This window comes from Hemiscyllium ocellatum, chromosome 23, assembly GCF_020745735.1.
Source record: "Hemiscyllium ocellatum isolate sHemOce1 chromosome 23, sHemOce1.pat.X.cur, whole genome shotgun sequence".
Taxonomy (NCBI): Eukaryota; Metazoa; Chordata; class Chondrichthyes; order Orectolobiformes; family Hemiscylliidae; genus Hemiscyllium; species Hemiscyllium ocellatum.
The window spans coordinates 6897980-6918038 of NC_083423.1; the positions used below are offsets into that span (position 1 = coordinate 6897980).

At 42.7% G+C, this 20059-nt stretch overlaps 1 protein-coding gene across 1 annotated transcript in view; it reads right to left on the reverse strand.

Annotated features, from left to right (window-relative positions):
• prkcq (protein kinase C, theta) overlaps window positions 1-20059 on the reverse strand; it is a 172152-nt gene that overhangs the window by 10671 nt on the left and 141422 nt on the right. The window contains exons 14-16 of the mRNA XM_060843096.1: window positions 17788-17850; window positions 11191-11329; window positions 1561-1749 (exon numbers count right to left, since the gene is read on the reverse strand). Coding sequence (XP_060699079.1) covers window positions 1561-1749; window positions 11191-11329; window positions 17788-17850 — 391 coding nt within the window. The remainder of the gene's footprint in view (window positions 1-1560; window positions 1750-11190; window positions 11330-17787; window positions 17851-20059) is intronic.

The window sequence follows — 20059 nt, forward strand, 5'->3', positions numbered from 1 at the left end:
CAGCAACAAAGTTGACTCCTAACTGCCCAAACCAGACTATGGTTTAGCATTAATTGGATGCAACAATGAACAATTGAAATAGGAGGAAAAGTACATGTAGAGCAGGTTGAATTGCCCTTTGATGTGAAGGGCACTGCTTGTCACTGGCCATTCGGGTGTTTCCTTTCTTCCGGGTGGTGAAATTGAATAAAGATTCTTTATTCTTTTTAAAGAATAAAGAAACATGGGTGCTGGGGAAGAATTAAGCGCTACCGCAGTTAGGCGGTAGTATGGGGGTTAAAAAAGAAAAGAAAAAAAAAGATTTAAAAAAGAGCAGGTTGAAGACCTCCTCATGGGTCTGCTCCTGGGCCTGACCAAATGGGCCATAAACAGGTCCAGGCAGCGGGCCATGGAGGGGGTCGTTAGGGCCAACTGCCTGTCCCTCTTCCGCAGTTACGTTAGAGCCCGGGTGTCCTTGGAGGAGTACGCAGTGTCCACCGACACCCTGGAGTTGTTCAGGGAGAGGTGGGCGCCGCAGGGAGTGGAGTGCATTATTTCCCCCTCCAACTCTATTTTGATTTAATCCCTGCCCTCCCCTTCACTGTTTGATCACACAGCATTGCCCTTTGATGTGAAGGGCACTGCTTGTCACAGGCCACTCGGGTGTTTCCTTTCTTCCTGGTGGTGGAATTGAAATAAAGATTTATACACCTTTTATTCTTCTTTAAAAAAATACAGGCTGAATACAAAAGCATGGACTTGATTGCCACCTATATTTGAGAGCTGGAAAAGTACTGAAGGTACTATAACGTGATGATACAGCACATAACCAGAACTGTGTTATATCAGGCACTCTGTCTTCCAGAAACATGGACCCTGCCCCATTGGAGTGGGGTTCAGGGACCGACTGCAAATTGAGCTAGAGCTCCAAATGCCAGTCATCACCTCGGGAATCTCTGACAGACAGAAAACAGTGAGACTCGTGTGTTGAATATGTCAAAAATAGTTTAATCTAATTTAAGATTCACTCCTCGGTTTGCTTTATCTAAATTACATTAAGTTAATTAACTTGGTTTATATCAAACACACACTCTGTTTTGATCAGACCTGAAAGAACCCTTTAGGCATTTCCAGTCTAACAATATAAGGATTAGCAGAGTTAGAAACAAATGAAAACCATAAAATCCCTGCAGTGTGGAAGCAGGCCATTTGGCCCATTGAGTCCACACCAACCCTCCAAAAAGCATCCCATCTAGACCTATCCTATCCCTGCATTTACCCCCAGCTAATTGGGCTACTTAACATGGCCAATCCAACTAACATGCAGATCTTTGGGCTGAAACCCAAGCAGGTACAGGAAGAATATGCAAACTCCACACAGACGGAGGGTGGAATTGACTGGGTCCCTTGTTCTGTGAGGCAGCAGTGCTAACCACTGAGTCACCGTACCACACCACCCCCCCCCCCCACCCCAAATACATCTGCAATGAAGGGGAACTGATATTGTCTTGATGTCAGGATTAAATTGGGACTTAAGAGAGGCTAAATATTGACACCATTAAAAATGACACAAACTCTTACTTTGATGAGGATGTCTTTTGCCTCCTTGCCCAGTGAGCGGGGGTAGATCGGGTCATCTGTGCGGATGGATTGAAAGAGCTCGTCTTCATCATTGCCATGGAAAGGAGACTGGCCAATCAACATCTCGTAGAGGAGGACTCCGAAGGACCACCAATCCACTGACATGCTGTACCTCTGTCCCAGCAGGATCTGCTCGGTGAAAGAGGTTTACAACGGGACAGTCAGTACTTACAGCACCTTACACCCGTGTTTCTTAGCAACATCGTGGGTGAAGATCTTCACCATCACAAAGCCAAATCTGTAAGGAATGAATATGACGCATCAATTTCAATGCATTGTCTCCTTGAGCTGCTGCAATCCTTCAGCCCTAGGTCTACCCACAGTGTTGTTAGGGACTGATCTTTGAGTGGAGGGACTGAGTGGCTTTTGATTCAGTGACCGTGAAAAATGGTGATATTGTTCCAAATCAGGTTGGCGTGCAACTTGGTGCAGAATTTGCGAATGATATTGCTTGATTCCATCTCCTTATATTTCTAGATGATGGAAGTTGTGGGTTTGGAAGGTGCTATTGAAGGAACCTTGATGAGTTGGCGCAGAGCATCTTGTAGCTGGCACACAATGACCCGTAATGAGTATTGGCAGTGAGGGGGACTGAATGTTGGAGGTGTTAGATGTGATACTAATTGAATGGATTATTTTGTCCTGGATACTTTCACTCAGGTGAAATACTTGCCACAGAATTTGCAGCCTCTAATCTTCGTTTATATCTGCAGTCAGTATACATATGGGTTAGTCCAGTTCAGCTTCTGGTCAACTGCACCTCCCAGGAGGTTGATTCCAGTAGGGGGTTCAGTGATAGTAATGCCATTTAATGCCAGGGAAAAATGGTGAAATTGCCTCTTTTTGGAGATGGTCATTTTCTGTCATGTTTGTGGCACAAACGTTATTGAAAAACAACATGGTATTAATCTAACATTTTTCACTGTCTGTCCTCATCACTCGATACTGGATAGTAACATAACAATACACATAGCTGTAATAAAACTTTTCGAAGACTTGAAACTCTTGCAAATGGCGAAATCATTGGAATATCGAGCATTCTAATTAAAGCAAAATACTGTGGATGCTGTAATTCTGAAATAAATCTGAAGGTGCTGGAGAAACTCAGAAGATCTACCAGCATCAGTGGAGAGAGAAACAGAATTAGCAATTCAAATTCTTCACCAAAAGAGAAAAATGCTGGAAAATCTCAGCAGGTCTGGCAGCATCTGTAAGGAGAGAAAAGAGCTGACGTTTCGAGTCTAACTGACCCTTTGTCAAAGCTAAAAAAAGGGAGAAATAGGAAGGTATTTATACCAGGCTGAGAGAAGGTGAGTCATAGCTCCAGAAGCAAAGGTAGCAATAAAGAGGAGATAATGACAGTGCATAGAGAGATTATAAGGATATTAAGAGATGTGAATGACCAAGGCTGAAACCAGTGCTATGTGACAAAATACGTAGAGGATGGGGGGGATGGGTGAAGCAGAGGCAAAATGGAAAACAGGGGAGAAGGGTAGCAAAGGGGGAAGAGGAGAGGAAAAAGGTGATGAGAGAGTGGGGAGCGAGAGAGAGAGAGACAATCAAGAAATATGAGGTGCAGAACAGTGAAAAAAAATTTCAAAATAAATGAAATAAAATTACGGAGCAGAATGAAAACAGAGGCTTCGGGATGGGATAATCATCTGAAGTTGTTGAATTCAATGTTGAGACCGGCAGGCTGTAACGTGCCTAGTTGGAAGATGAGATGCTGTTCCTCCAGTTGGCGTTGAGCTTCACTGGAACGTTGCAGCAGGCCAAGGACAGACATGTGGGAGTGGGAGCAGGGTTGTGTGTTGAAGTAGCAAGCCACGGGAAGGTCTGGGACCTGATTGCGTACACTCTTCTTCAGAACATTTGGTTCATAAGACCATAAAAAATAGGAGTGGAAGTGAGGCCATTCAGCCCATTGAGTCCACTCCACCACTTAATCATGGCTGATGGGCATTTCAACTCCACTTACCCGCACACTCCCCGTATCCCTTAATTCCTTGCAAGATCAAGAATTTATCAATCTCTGCCTTGAACACATTTAATGTCCCAGCCTCCACTGTGCTCCGTGGCAATGAATTCCACAGGCCCACCACTCTCTGGCTGAGGAAATATCTCCTTGTTTCCATTCTAAATTGACCCCTTCTAATTTTAAAGCTGTGCCCAATGGTCCTAGTCTTACTGCCTGATAGAAACAACTTCCCAGCGTCCACCCTTTCTAAGCCATGTGTTATCTTGTAAGTTTCTATTAGATCTCCCGTCAACCTTCTAAACTCTAATGAATACAATCCCAGGATCCTCAGCTGTTCATCATATGTTAGGCCTACCATTCCAGAGATCATCCGTGTGAATCTCCGCTGGACACACTCCAATGCCAGTATGTCCTTCTGAGGTATGGGGCCCAAAAGTGGACACAGTATTCTAAATGTGGCCTAACAGAGCTTTATAAAGTCTCAGAAGCACATCGCTGCTTTTATATTCCAACCTTCCTGAGATACATTACAACATTACATTCACTTCCTTAATCATGGACTGAACCTGCAAGTTAACCTTTAAAGAATCCTGGACTAGCATTCCCAGATCCCTTTGTACTTTGGCTTTATGAATTTTCTCACCGTTTAGAAAATAGTCCATGCCTGTATTCATTTTTCCAAAGTGCAAGACCTCGCATTTGCTCACGTTGAATTTAATCAGTCATTTCCTGGACCACTCTCCTAAACTGTCTAAATTAGATTAGATTAGATTACTTACAGTGTGGAAACAGGCCCTTCGGCCCAACATGTCCACACCGACCCGCCACCCACCCATACCCCTACATATACCCCTTACCTAACACTACGGGCAATTTAGCATGGCCAATTCACCTGACCCACACATCTTTGGACTGTGGGAGGAAACCGGAGCACCCGGAGGAAACCCACGCAGACACGGGGAGAACGTGCAAACTCCACACAGTCAGTCGCCTGAGGTGGGAATTGAACCCAGGTCCCTGGCGCTGTGAGGCAGCAGTGCTAACCACTGTACCACCGTGCCGCCCTTATATCTTCGTGCAGCCTCCCCACCTCCTCAGTACTACCTGCCTATCCACTTAACTTCGTATCATTAGCAAACTTCGCCAAAATGCCCCCAGTCCCTTCATCCAGATCATTAATATATAAAGTGAACAGCTGTGGCCCCAACATTGAACCCTGCAGGACACCACTTGTCACTGGCTGCCATTCTGAAAAACAACCTTTCATCCCAACTCTCTGCCTTCTGTCAGACAGCCGATCCTCAATCCATGCCAGTAGCTCATCTCGAATACATGAGCCCTCACCTTACTCAGCAGCCTCCCGTGAGGCACCTTATCAAAAGCCTTTTGGAAGTCTACATAGATAACATTCACTGGGTTTCCCTGGTCTAACCTACTTGTTACCTCTTCAAAGAATTCTAACAGGTTTGTCAGGCATGACCCCCCCTTGCTAAATCCATGCTGACTTGTTCTAATCTGACCCTGCACTTCCAAGAATTTAGAAATCTCATCCTTAATGATGGATTCTAGAGTTTTACCAACAACTGAGGTTAGGCTAATTGGCCTATAATTTTCCATATTTTGTTTTGATCCTTTCTTGAACAAGGGGGTTACAACAGTGAATTTCCACACTTTCTCTTTTGTAACAACTACCATACTCACCTCTGTCCCCTGACTCTTCTTAATTGTTGGGATATTACTCATGTCTTCCACTGTGAAGACTGACACAAAGTACTTATTGAGTTATTCAGCTATTTCCTTATCCCCCATCACTAGCCTTCCAGCATCAACTTATATGGGACTCAAAACGTTAACTCAGTTTCTCTCTCCACAGATGCTGCCAGCCTTACTGAGTTTCTCCAGCATTCTTTGTTTTTATTGTAGAATGTTGGATATTCCTGCCCAATATTTAATACACAGAATGAAATGGAATTAGCCACATAGGAACAGGTTGTTCTAATTAAACAATCTCTGTCACAGTTCATGTTCCATATGATCCTTCTTCTATCCCGTCTCATTTATTCCCATCTCCATCATCTTCCTGCCTCTTACCTTCATCCACATGTCCAGCTTTCACATTCTCCTTATTCCCTGACATATCCAAGTCCACTAGGAGAAAGTGATGACCGCAGATGCTGGAGATCAGAGCTGAAAATGTGTTGCTGGAAAAGCGCAGCAGGTCAGGCAGCATCCAAAGAGCAGGAGAATCGACGTTTCCTGAAGAAGGGTTCATGCCCGAAATGTCAATTCTCCTGCTCTTTGGATACTGCCTGACTTGCTGCGCTTTTCCAGCAACACATTTTCACATCCAAGTCCACATCTAACTCAGTGACTCCTGGGATGGCAGAGCTGATATATGAAGGTAGTTTGGAGCAGTTTGGACTATATTCGCTGGACTTCAGAAGAATGAGGGGGAGGGAATCTCATAGAAATGAAGAAATTCTAACAGACCTAGACAGGGTAAATGCAAGAAGGATGACATTGGTAACAAGGAGGTTCAGAAGCAGGGATCACAGTCTAAGGAAATGGGGAGGACCATTTGGGATTTAAATTAGCAGAAATGTCTTCACCCAGACAGTGGCAAGCCTGTGGAATTCTCTGCACAGTGGAGTGGTTGAGGCCAAAACATTGAATGTTTTCAAGAAGGAGTTAGATATAGTTCTGAGGATTAAAGCTATCAAAGGGGAGAAAACGAGAACAGGGGACTCAGTTTGATGATCAACTAGGATCATAACGAATGGCCAAGAAGGTTTAATGGGCCAAATGGCCTACTCCTGCTCCTATTTCCAATGGTTCTAATCACGCTCAGTGAGAAATCTTTCCCAAATTCCCATTTGGATTTATTACTAACTACTTTCCATTTATAACCTTTGTTTTTGGACTTCCCACAAGTGGAAACAGCTTCTCTATGTCTATCCTACCAAACCCATTTGTAATTTTAAATGTCTTTTCTCGGTCAACATCAGCTTGTTTGATAAAAGAGAGTCATAGAACAGTATCATGCCGACAATGGCCATTTGACCCATCAAATTTCTGCCAGCTTTCCTGACGAGCAAGCCATTTAGTCCCACTCCCCACCTCCTCACCATTTCCCCCAAGTTATTTCTCCTTTAAATATTTATCCAGTTCCCATTTGAAAGCTTTTAGTAAATGAACATCCAGCATCCCATCAGGCAAGTGGAGTAAACTGGCGGCTATAATACAGAAATTGAGCAGTGCTGAGCTGAGAAAAAAAATCACATTTTTTTGGAAATTATTTGACTCACATGCATTAGGATGCTTCACAAAAATATCAATTTCAGGGGAAAATCAGCATTTTATACTGTATGACAGGAAGAATTGAATTGAACCTACGCTATCAGGCAATATATTCCTCTTGTTCAAGAAAAGGTTTTTGCCCATATCACTTCTGTTTTTTTCTGCTAATTACTTTGCCCTCTGGGGCAGAGGCATTGGAAAAGATTTCCTTTATTCAGTTAATCTGTCAATGTGGCATGCTGAATTCAACATCAACCATCAAGCATTAATAGCTACACTATAAACCAATAATGTACCTTGCAACACAGAATATAGCCAGAATTTGTCTTTAATTAAACTGTAGTTTTTACACACTGATAATTTATTCTTTAATTACTTAAGAACATGTTTCCTGAACAGGCCAGACCATTGAAGGGTTTTGTGAATGAGACCTGTTTCGGTTTCCCTTTTGAATGCTGCTTGATCCACTGTGTGAAGATAGCTCATCATCGATTCAATAATTAGTTATTTTCTTCTCATGTCTCTTCATACATGAGGTGGACAAAGCACACGATTATACACAAAAGCAAAATATTTCAGATGCTGGAGGTTTGAAATAAAAAAAAGCACTGGAAAAGTTCAGCAAGTCTGACAGCATCAGTGAGAAGAGAAACAGAGTCAATATTTCAAGTCCAATATAAACCCAAAGTTCAGATTAGACTCAGAATGGTAATGCTGTTTCTCTCTTCATAGATACTGAGTTTCTCCAGCGTTTCTCTTTGAATTAATAGATTAGGTTGATTGATTGTAACTGTGGAATTAGGTTAGCTGAAGCATTGGAATGGCGAATGGACCAGTTGATGATGATTGACAGTTAACTGTGTCCGGCTTTGTTTGAATTTTAAAACAGGCTGTCGGACCTCCTGAGTTTCTCCAACTATTAATGTTATTGTTTGTTTCAGATCTCCAACATCTTTGTTTGGTTTTAGAGATTGTATTCTATTTTGCTCATATAGTGATTGTAATGAGGTCAGCCAGGTGGACCTCATAGAATATGAGTTCCCCGATTGGGGCTTGTAATCTGGTCCAATCAGGGAGTCCTAGCTGACAGATATAAACAGGGGTGTCAGAGGTTCTGTTCACTCTGAGAGCTGGCTCTGAGTGAGCTGGACTAGTGTCAAACACTACGCATGTATAAATAAAGGGTGACTTGGTGACGGGATACCAGCCTCTATGGAGTTATTTCAGCTCATACACACATTGTGCCTGCTTCTATACAACTTTGCTAATCGATCAGCATCTTTGACTTTCGCCTGAAATTAGTATTCTTGCGAAATGTCCTGATGAGTGCAAGACAAAAATCTTCAACAAAATGTGTCTTTTATCAGCAATACTCAATGTCTGTACTATCGAATGACTGTTTATCAGTTTTTCGGTATTTAATAACTGATAATCTATTGCAAGAATACATCTGTTAATTTATTTGATTGAACGATAACAAGCTTTGTAAAAGTATTCTCGAAATGTGCGTGCAGCTTTGTTTAGGGCAGGTATATAATAGAACGTGAAAACGTAATTTATTTTTGTAATGTTGTTTTGTGCTGTGTTTATGTTTTGAAATCACTCAGGAGTAACGGCATAATGTTTTTAAATGAATTGGAAAATTGAATAGCATGGTATATTACAAAATATTTTACAGAAGCTGACAGTTAAATCAAAGCAGAAATGTTTTAACTGTATTGTGCTCACACTTTAGTATAATGCCTCCATAACAACAGTTTGGTCAGGGAGAGGCTAAAGGGTATCTGGAAGAAGAGAGAAGTTGGGAGATGGAGAAATGTAGGGAGGAAGAGTTTAGGGTGTAGGCATTGAAGACATGCCTGCTAACAGGGAGATGGTCAAGGGGCTGGAATTAGACAGATATCTGGGAGGGTATGGAAGAAGCACAGGATACTGAGGCCAAGGGTGGTGAGGCCAGGATGGGCTTTGAAAACAAGGGTGAGAATTTTAAAACGGGAGAATTTTCTTTATTGGGAGCCAAAGTAGGTCAATGAGAGGGGAAGAAAGGGAATGCTGGCTGCTGGACACACAGTGAATTATTAATGAGCAGTTTGGCAGGTGGTTCCTGTGGGCATGTGGGAGTGGGGATGGTGGGAGTGGGCTATGCCTGTGGGAGTGGGGATGTGGGGATGGGCTATGCCTGTGGGAGTGGAGTTGGGGTGGGTGCCTGTTGGGGTGAGGTTGTGGGAGTGTGTACCTAAGGGGGGAGGTGACATTGTGGGTGCGTGTGCCTGTAGGGGGTGAGGTCTTGTGTGTGTGTGTGCCTGTTGGGGTGAGGTTGGTGCGTGTGCCTGTTGGGGTTGAGGTTGTGGGTGTGTGCCTGTGGGGGTTGAGGTTGTGGGTGCGTGTGCCTGTTGGGGGGGTGAGGTTGTGGGTGCGTGTGCCTGTGGGGGTTGTGGTTGTGGGTGTGTGTGCCTGTGGAGGAAGGATTGTGGGTGCGTGTGCCTGTGGTGGGGGTGAGGTTAGGGGTGCGTATGCCTGTGGTGGGGGTGAGGTTGTGGGTGCGTGTGCCTGTGGTGGGGGTGAGGTTGTGGGTGTGTGTGCCTGTGGGGGTAAGATTGTGGGTGCGTATGCCTGTGGGGGTGAGGTTGAGGTTGTGGGTGCTTGTGCCGGTGGGGGGTGAGGTTGAGGGTGTGGGTGCGTGTGCCCGTGGGGGTAAGATTGTGGGTATGTGTGCCTGTGAGGGTTGAGGGTGTGGGTGCATGTGCCTGTGGGTGGTGAGGTTGAGGGTGTGGGTGCGTGTGCCTGTGGGGGGTGAGATTGAGGTTGTGGGTGCGTATGTCTGTTGGGGTAAGATTGTGGGTTTGTGTGCCTGTGTGGGGTGAGGTTGTGGGTGTGTGTGCCTGTGTGGGGTGAGGTTGTGGGTGTGTGTGCCTGTGTGGGGTGAGGTTGTGGGTGTGTGTGCCTGTGGGGGTAAGATTGTGGGTGCGTGTGCCTGTGGGGGTAAGATTGTGGGTGTGTGTGCCTGTGTGGGGTGAGGTTGTGGGTGTGTGCCTGTGGAGGAAGGATTGTGGGTGCGTGTGCCTGTGGTGGGGGTGAGGTTGGAGGTGCGTATGCCTGTGGTGGGGGTGAGGTTGTGGGTGCGTGTGCCTGTGGTGGGGGTGAGGTTGTGGGTGTGTGTGCCTGTGGTGGGGGTGAGGTTGTGGGTGTGTGTGCCTGTGGGGGTAAGATTGTGGGTGCGTATGTCTGTTGGGGTAAGATTGTGGGTGTGTGTGCCTGTGTGGGGTGAGGTTGTGGGTGCGTGTGCCTGTGGGGGTAAGATTGTGGGTGTGTGTGCCTGTGTGGGGTGAGGTTGTGGGTGCGTGTGCCTGTGGGGGGTGAGGTTGTGGGTGTGTGTGCCTGTGTGGGGTGAGGTTGTGGGTGCGTGTGCCTGTGGGGGTAAGATTGTGGGTGTGTGTGCCTGTGTGGGGTGAGGTTGTGGGTGTGTGTGCCTGTGGGGGGTGAGGTTGTGGGTGTGTGTGCCTGTGGGGGGTGAGGTTGTGGGTGCGTGTGCCTGTGGGGGTAAGATTGTGGGTGTGTGTGCCTGTGTGGGGTGAGGTTGTGGGTGCGTGTGCCCGTGTGGGGTGAGGTTGTGGGTGCGTGTGCCCGTGTGGGGTGAGGTTGTGGGTGTGTGTGCCTGTGGGGGTAAGATTGTGGGTGTGTGTGCCTGTGGGGGGTGAGGTTGTGGGTGCGTGTGCCTGTGTGGGGTGAGGTTGTGGGTGCGTGTGCCTGTGGGGGGTGAGGTTGTGGGTGCGTGTGCCTGTGTGGGGTGAGGTTGTGGGTGTGTGTGCCTGTGGGGGGTGAGGTTGTGGGTGTGTGTGCCTGTGGGGGGTGGGTGTAGGGTTAGACTGTGGCAGAGGGTTTGAGTGTTAGGCGGTGCCTGTAGGGGTTGGAATGGAGGGTTTGTTGGAGATGGGATGGAGTGACCCTGATTTAACTCTGATCCTCCTTCACAGATACTGCCGGACATCCTGAGCTTGTCTGCAATTTCTGTTTTTGTTTCTGATCTACAGGAACTGCAGTTCTTTTGGTTGTAAGTGGCACTGGTTCACTGTTAACCTGTTGCTGGGGAGTGGAATTGAGACAGGCCTAGACATCAGTGAGGACAAATTACAATGATTTTGTTCTTCCCAAAATTTAATTAAAAGGTCCAATTTGCTTCTATCAAGTGCAGCCATAAAACTATTTAAGTTAAAGCTGCACGAGGTCTGTATAATTAGACTATTATTTACTACTCACTGTAGTCACAGTGAGTGCAACGTAACAGATATACTCACCTCTGGGGCAATATAATCAGGTGTTCCACAGAATGTGCTGGTCCTTGCATCATTGTAAATATTTTCTTTACACATCCCAAAGTCTGCAATTTTGATATGACCATCTCGATCAAGCAGCACGTTGTCCAACTTCAGATCTCTAAAGAATGCATTAGGAAGGTAATTATTTAGTGCTGGAACAATAAAAGAGGAGCATCAGCCCATTTAAATACATATAGATAAATACACATTGAATGGCTCTGTGTCTATGTTTACATAAAGAAGTAGTTATACGGATTAAATAAGAACTCACTTATGTGTATTCAGGTAGATAGATTTACACACACACACACACAAACAAAATTTGCTTTCTCACATAAATGGAGACAAATACATTGAGACACACTGTAGCAAAAGGTTTGGTTTGCAGTTTTGTGACAGTGCCTAACTGAAAAGGAAAATTGAAATGGAAACTGTGGAAGGAAACTGGCTCTCCCAATTTTGAAGGAAACTAAGCCTGAAACTTAGACTGGAAACAAAACCCTCTGGTGAGACTGAAACTGGTTGAAATCTCATAAAAGGATCCAGTGAGCCCTCATAGAGGATGCAGAATCCAGTGTCAGGTCCAGGCAGCCTGAAGCACATTAAGGCTGGATCTAGAAGCTGTGAATAAGCAAATATACAATTGCTGCTGCTGTTCCTGCTACTGAATGGGGAATCTGGTGGGCCTATGCCAATTAGACCAATTACGGAAATACTGCAGATGTCTTTGATGAAGGCAGTACCTGTGGAACTTAGTTTGGTTCAGTCCAGCTTCCAGTTGGGATCAGACCAGTCTCTCGAAGGACACGAGCGGAAATTCTTGGTGACAAAGAGAGAATTTTGAAGGACTTTGTGATGTAGATGCAGTGGCTGAGCTGATTTGTGAGATCTATCTTGCATTTAATTTACCATTTAAGAAGTAATTTGCAGTTTATAGTCAAACACAAATTGCCTGTTAATTCATATTTAATTTATGTTGGTTCTGGGTTTCAGAGTTGGTGGATTATCAAAAAAGTATTTAGTGTTTGCTTTGATTCTTGTATGGAAGAAAATCTTTAGATTCAACTGTGGAATGTTGTGGCTTCATTGTTTCAATAAATAAATGGACTTTTGGAATTCTGGTTTACAAAAAGAAGTTCCATAAACTGAGATCATAATAAAAGCCAGAGAAATCTAATGATTCACAAATTGTTGAGGTCTCTGGTAAAGACACCTTTATAGAGTAGATTAGAAGACCCCTAAAACACAAATTAAGAGAATAGAAATGCAAAAATAGATTTTGATTTTAATTTTTATTCCTCTCTAACAATGTGAAATCTTTCCTTTTTTAACTTATAACCTATATCAAGCATTATGGTGAATCCTTGTTCACTCTTACCTTTATCATTGACTTATAAATACATGACAGAGTAATAAATCTGTGTTCCCTTGTCTATTAGAATTGCAAATTAGTAAAGCCCTCATGTGTGATTTCCCAATTTGTGTTTCTGGTACATCAGGTTCAAAGTCAGACTGGCAGGCAAACGATTTACCCTGTATGAACCATTCTGCCCATCAAATAGGCTTCTACATCAGTCTCAGTACAAACTGTCATGGACCATCTCCCAATCTCATCGAGTCATTGAGTTGTACAGTACAGAAACAGACTCTTTAGCCCCAACTCGTCCATGCCGACCAGACATCCTAAATTAATCTAGTCCCATTTACCAGCATTTGGCCCATATCCCTTTAAATCCTTGCTATTAGTGTATCCATTCAGATGCCTTTTAAATATTGTTATTGTATATCCTGAGAGATAGCTGCACCAATTGGTAAGTCAATAAAATATCTATCCTCAAGATAATGAACCTGCTTCTGCTGTTATCCACTACACCCTCCTCTTAAGCCCTTTATTATCCTCCTTAATTCTTTTATAATGTGTGGCTGAAGTTGTCCATCCCAAATAGGCCATTTCAGAGGGTCAAGTGTCAACCACATTACTGTGGGTCTGGAGCAACATGTAGGTCAGACCTGGTAAGGATGGCAGATTTCTTTGCTTGAAGGACATTAATAAACCAGAGAATGGTTTCACAGTCACCATTAGAATAGCCTTATAGTTTTATATTTACGAATTGCATTGAAATTTTACAGCTGTCTTAGTGGGATTTGAACCCACATCCCAGAGCATTATGAGTTTTAGTCAAGAGTTATTTCCACTACACCACTGCCTCCGTTTACGAATAACTGTCTACCATCAGCATTTGATTATTCCATCCTGTATATTTATTCTTACAATCACCAATTACATTGCCAATGAAACATTTGTCCAAGTCTTCATTTAATTAATTTAATACTCAGAAGGCATGATGAGCTATGCCATGCTATAGTAATGTTGAAAGAGCTGTACTCTGAACACCAATATACTACATCCTACCAAATATACCACCACCACAAAAAAACATTACATCTTGGTCTTTTGCTTTTCAGCTTGCTCCACAAGAATTGTTCTACAAAACTGGACAGGACAGAAATTCTCCTGGCTATAAGACCACGGTTATTGCATGTAGCAGAATGTTAATAGCGTACAGATGTCTGGGTCAGATTACAACGGAGGATAGTAATGGAAAGCAATCCATAAAACTTTGCTTCAGGACACACTGACTCAGATTCAGATCAGTATTATCAATGGACAGCATATGATTCTCTTGGATTTAAAAGTAAACCTAAGCATCTCAAGTCAGAACAGCAGGTGCTGTGTAACACAGGAATCTTCAAACAGGGACACTGGGCCAGTGAGGGGCAAGTGTCATGTCAGGTTTCTGAAACACTGACCCACCCTTTATATTTCTGGGTCAATTTGAGTTAGGCAGATCTTCTATCTACAAAGAGGTCAAGGGTTAAGGGTCAATCACAGGGAATGCTGGAAAATCTCAGCAGGTCTGGCAGCATCTTTGGGGAGGGATGCGTTTGATATGACTCAACTTCACAATCGAAAGGTGATGGAAAATAGGTTCTTCTTATTACCATTGGAAGAGAAGGAGCAAAAGGGTAGATGGTATAGAGGCAGAGTGCAAAACACAAAAGGGGCTGTTAATAGCAGAGAGATAATAAAAAGAGATGTAAAAAGACTGTAAGTGAAGCTGTGAAAGGGAAGGTTAAAGGGGGCAGGCAGGAAGCTGGAGTTAAGGTCTGAATTAGTACAAACAAATGGGTATCGGGTAAATACGATTACGGAGTTGGATGTGTGACTCGTTTACTGATGTGGAAGCAATGACTTTCGATTTGGGGACACAGGTACCAGTACTGGGGAATGTGGGAGCTGTGTCAGTGGGATGGTTTCACCTGACCTGTGCTGGGACCACTGTTGTGATTAGTCCTATAACTAAAGAGGGTTTTAAAGGGAATAGTGGGGAAGAAGGATAATGTGAGGGAAGATGTGGTAAATGAGAGGAAAAGGGCAATGCAAAAGAATGGGATAACAATAAAGTGAATGGTAATCTGAGTATGGCAGGAAGGGACAGAGGGCACTAAGAGTAGAACAGCAACTGAGACCAATATTAGCAAACAAAAAAACTAAAATGACAAAAGTAGGGTCACTGTTTCCAAATGCCCATAGCATTAATAACAAATTAGACTAATGTTGGCTTAAATGGAAATAAATATATATGATGGGACAGCTATTACAAAATGTGATTACAATTTGACCAATGCTGAGATTTGAATACACTTGATATTTCAAAGGGACAATAAACTAGCAAAAGGTGGTGGTATTTGCTCTGTTAACTAAGGATGACATTGCTATATTAGTGAGAGATGACTTAGTTTTAAAAATAAAGATGGAAAATCAGTTTGGGCAAAGATAAGAAACAACAAAGGAAGAAGCCAACTGTGAGAGTGGTATATAGTTCTCCTGACAGTAATGATATGGTACTATGTGGAATACATGAAGAAATAATGTGGGCTTCCAAATTAAACACTGCAAATATTGTGGGTGGTTTCAAATTTACATACAAACTGAATGAATTGGATCAGCAAAGGTAACCTGGAAGCTGCATTCACAAAGTGTGTTTGGAACAATTTCTTAGAACAGCACATTCTAGGATCAATCAGAATTACATTATTCTAGACCTGTTAATAAGCAATGAAGAAAGATTAACTAATGATCTCAGACTAAAGGAACCTCTAGGTATTGGTGACCATAACATGATTGAATTTTTCTTCCTGTTTGAGGAGGACAAGCATGGGTCTCAGACAAGTGTTTAAGCTTGAATAAAGGTATTTGCAATGGTATAAAAACAGAACTGGCTTAAGTGAACTGTGTAATTAGTTTAAGGGGCTGATCAGTAGAAATACAGTAGCATAATGCTTCAAAACAATTTCATAATGTTCAGCAAAAGCACTGTCCTGCAATGAAGACAGGAAAAGAAAATAAGCATATCATCAAGCTAAGAAGTTAAAGAAAGAATCAAACTTGAAAGAAAAAAGCATTCAATTCTATGAATAATAATGCTGACTCAAAATTTTGCAAAGAATTTAAAAACTAGCAAGAAATGATAGAAAGATAACGAGAGAGAAATTATGGCATGAAAGAAAGCTAGCTAGAAATATAAAAATAGACAGTAAGAGTTTCTAAAACAATTTTAAAACTTGTGTAACTGAGGTGAGCATTGTTCCTCTGGAAAGTAAGTCAGGTAAATTAATAATGGTCAATAAGGAAATGGCAGATGAATTGAATTGCCTTTTCATATCTGTCTTTAGTGTGGTATACATAAAAACCATCCCAGAAATACTTATGGAACAAGTGATGAAAGAGAGGAACTTAAAATATTATCATAATTAACAAGAGGGCACTAAAAGCTGACAAATAACCAAGAGTTCATTTAATCCAAGTTGTCTTGAAAGGTGGAGCTGAGGAAGTAATAGATGCATTGGCTTTAATTTACCAAACCTTCCTTGACTTTGGAAAGGTCCCATCAGATTGACAGATCGCAATTGTAACTTCACCTTTCAATATAGAAGGGAGACAGAAAACCAGAAACTATAAGCCTGTTAACTTGTAATCTATCAGATGGAAAATACAAGGGCAGGAACCTATTGCTAAGGAAGCAATGATGTCGCTTTGAGATCTTGTGATTTCAGATAAACCTGTTGGACTAAAACCTGATGTCATGTGACTTTTGACCTGATTACTAAAGATATTATAGTGAGTCACTTGGAAATTTTGAATTCAATTAAGCAAAGTTCACCTACTTTGTGTGGTCATGGGATTCATATTCTCAGCAATTTAAAATTAGATTACTTACAGTGTGGAAACAGACTCTTCGGCCCAACAAGTTCACACCGACCCGCCGAAGCGCAACCCACCCACTCTCCTACATTTACCCCTTTACCTAACATTACAGGCAATTTAGCACGGCCAATTCCCCTGACCTGCACATCTTTGAACTGTGAGAGGAAACCGGAGCACCCAGAGGAAACCCACACAGACACGGGGAGGATGTGCAAGCTCTACACAGTCAGTCACCTGAGTTGGGAATTGAACCCGGGTCTCTGGCGCTGTGAGGCATCAGTGCTAACCACTGTGCCACCGTGCTGCCCATTAAAGTTTTAGTTACATTCAATACAGATCGATAGATTTTTAGGTACGAAAAAATAAGATTTAGGGATTGTAGACATAGTGGGGGAAGGTGGGTTGAGGTCAAATGACTTTGTTGAGTGGTGAATTTCTATCTGATGCAGTGAGCTGGGGGCTTGAGTTCAAGACTCACCTACACCAGAGGTGTGTCAGAGCATTTCTGGACAGGTTGATGAAAATAATTTACTTCAGTTTTTACAATGTTCTACAACAGTGAACCTGTCATGTGTTTTACACAATTCTTTCTTAAATGCAATGAAAAGGGGCATTGTAGCAAGAACACTCAACACCAATTCCTTCCTATATTTACTGCAGCTGCTGCTCAAGCCCAGCAATGATGGTTTGCAAGATTAGCATCTTTCCTGTTCATGTACTTGTATGACAGGTTCCATTTGAACATGATGTAAAAATATGGGTTTGTCCATTTAATTGGATATTGAATTGAATATCCTAATTGTCACTTGCACACCACTACAAAAGTACAGTGAAAAGTTTTTACAATGGTTGCCTTTAATGGCACCACCTTAGGTACAAATACCAAGACAGAAAGGAAGAACATCTTTCTCACAGAGGGTCAAACACTTCCTCAAACAGTGGTGGAAGTGGAGTCTTTGAATATCTTTAATAACGAAGCTAACAGATTAGAGTCAAACCAGGGGGTTGAAAGGTTATTGGGGTCAGATGAAAATGTGGTTTAATCAGGTTAGCCATGATTTTACTGAATATCATAGAAGCTCTAGGGGCTGACTGGCCTGGCCCTACTCTGTTCGGTTGTTTGTGTGTATTAACGAAGTTAATCAGTTTCTTTAAAAGATGATTAAACTCAAGGACAAAGGGAAGTAATGTTTGCGCACAAATGCAGGTCGCTCAATTTAGGTCAGTTGAAGACATTTTCAATCAACATATTTAATCTATAAATCAAAACAAGAGGATCTCCAGCAGCATCTTTGTGCCTCACATACCTGTAAATAATGCCCTTGGCGTGAAGAAACTGGAGACCACAAATAATTTCCGCAGCATAAAATCTGAAATGGAACATAAGAAAGTTTATGAGTAACCAGAAAAAGTGACTAATAAAAGCAAAATATGTTGGCAATCTGAAAGAAAAATGAAGTAGACCAGAGAAACTCAGCAAGTCTGGCAGCATCTGTGGTGAGAAAAACACAGTTAATATTTTGAGTTGAAAAGTGTGTTGCTGGAAAAGCTCAGCAGGTCAGGCAGCATCCGAGGAGCAGGAGAATAGATGTTTCGGGCATAAGCCCTTCTTCAGTTAATATTTTGAGTCTGGTATGAATCTTCTTCAGATAAGTGCATATTGTTCTGTGATCACCTCATCTCAAACTTGCTGTTATCCCTTGTGCTCGCCCCTTTTTTTTATGGAACTTAGCTTGCTTTGTGACTGTACTGTTTTTCTGAAGGTGCGTTCTTCCTTCAAGCACTGGAGACCTCAGTCACAATGTTCACCCTGGTTTAATTGGTATCATGTTTCTGTGTTGCAAGTCTGTGGGTTCCCACAGTGGTGACCTAACCACAAAATCTATGTACTTTGCAGTACAAGGGGAGTGCTGCGCAATTGGGAGTGGTTCTTTTGGATGAAACATTAAGCTGAGACCCCCCTCAAATGCAAAAATCCCCGGGCACAATTCCAAAGAAAGATTAGAGACCTGATCAGTATCTGTCTCTCAATCATAGCCTAAAAATAAATTAAATCGCCAACATGGGTTATGTGTTTTGGAACGCTTTGTATACAGTTTGGCTCCTGCATTAATGCTGCATGATATCAAGCGACTGCCCTTGAAAAGTTCTCTCTGGATTGTAAAAAGGGTTCAGGAAGGTTCCTAAAGCTATGAAAGGCGCTAAAGAAATGCACCTCAGGAAAACACGGCAGAATGGGCCCTCAGTTTAACATCTCATCTGCAAGGCAGCGCCTCTGACAGTGCAGCACTGCCTCAGTTCTGCACTGCTGTGTCAGCCTCCAATTTTGCGCTCGAGTGTTGGACAGAGATTTAACCTTTGGTGCCAGAGGCAAGAGGGTTACAAAGTGAGAGAGATACCACAATGCAAAGGTATATTTAGAAAAGCAAGGACTAAAACCAAATAGGATCCTGGTTGTAACAAGGGACTTGAAGATATTCAGTTACATTTAGTTATTGAGCTTCAGTAAAGGAAATTAAATAGGGTACTTATTTTTATTAATTAAAAAGCTTTGTATATAGAGTCATAGAGATGTACAGCATAGAAACAGACCCTTTGGTCCAACTGGTCCATGCCGATCAGACATCCCAATCCATTCTAATCCACCTGCCAGCACCCGGCCCATATCCCTCCAAACCCTTCCTATTCATATACCCATCCAGATGCCTTTTAAATGTTGCAGTTGTACCAGCCTCTACCACTTCTTTTTGCAGCTCATTCCACATATGCATCACCCTCTGTGTGAAAAAGTTGCCCCTTAGGTCCTTTTTATACCTTTCCCCTCTCACCCTAAACCTAAGACCTCTAGTTCTGGACTCCCCACTGCAAGGAAAAGACCTTGTCTATTTATCCTATCCATGCCCCTTATATAGCTCACAATGGGTTAATTTCATTCCTCTCCCATCACACAGTGTTCAGAAGCTTTTTTTTCACTATACCAGCTTGTCCTTGTTTAACAACTGTCAAAAGAACTGAACTATGGGTCATATGGAAAGCCCACTATTATAGTGAGGACCGATGAAATTAAAAGCACATATACACCACAGTGTCTAACAGCTGCAAATACATTTCTCAGGTGGTCAGACCTACAGAGCAAGTGGTGACTTATCAAACTTTTAAAGTTCACAAAAGTTTTAATTTTGTCCCCATAGTGGCAGAGTACATTTGTTCACAAGTACCAAAAATAAGTCTGAAATACATATTATTACATTTTCTAGAGGAATATCACAGAAATATGGTAAACAGGTGAATATTGTAGAGTGTGCTTTTAATGCAAACTGAATCAACAATGAACATGTGAGTCTTGGAACTCTGAAATTCCTGATTCCCTACCGCAAATTCGTAGTTTTTCAGGAATTTACGAAACTGGGTATGAGACACTGATGTGAGGCTGGATGTAGACCATGGAGAAAGGAGGAGTCAAATTGAAATGGAGCATGACAATGGTCCAAATGCAGGCTGACCTACTGTGTACCTTCATCGCAGAACTGTCATGCTGCAGAGGGAGGCCATTCAGCCCATTGGGTCCATGATGGCCCT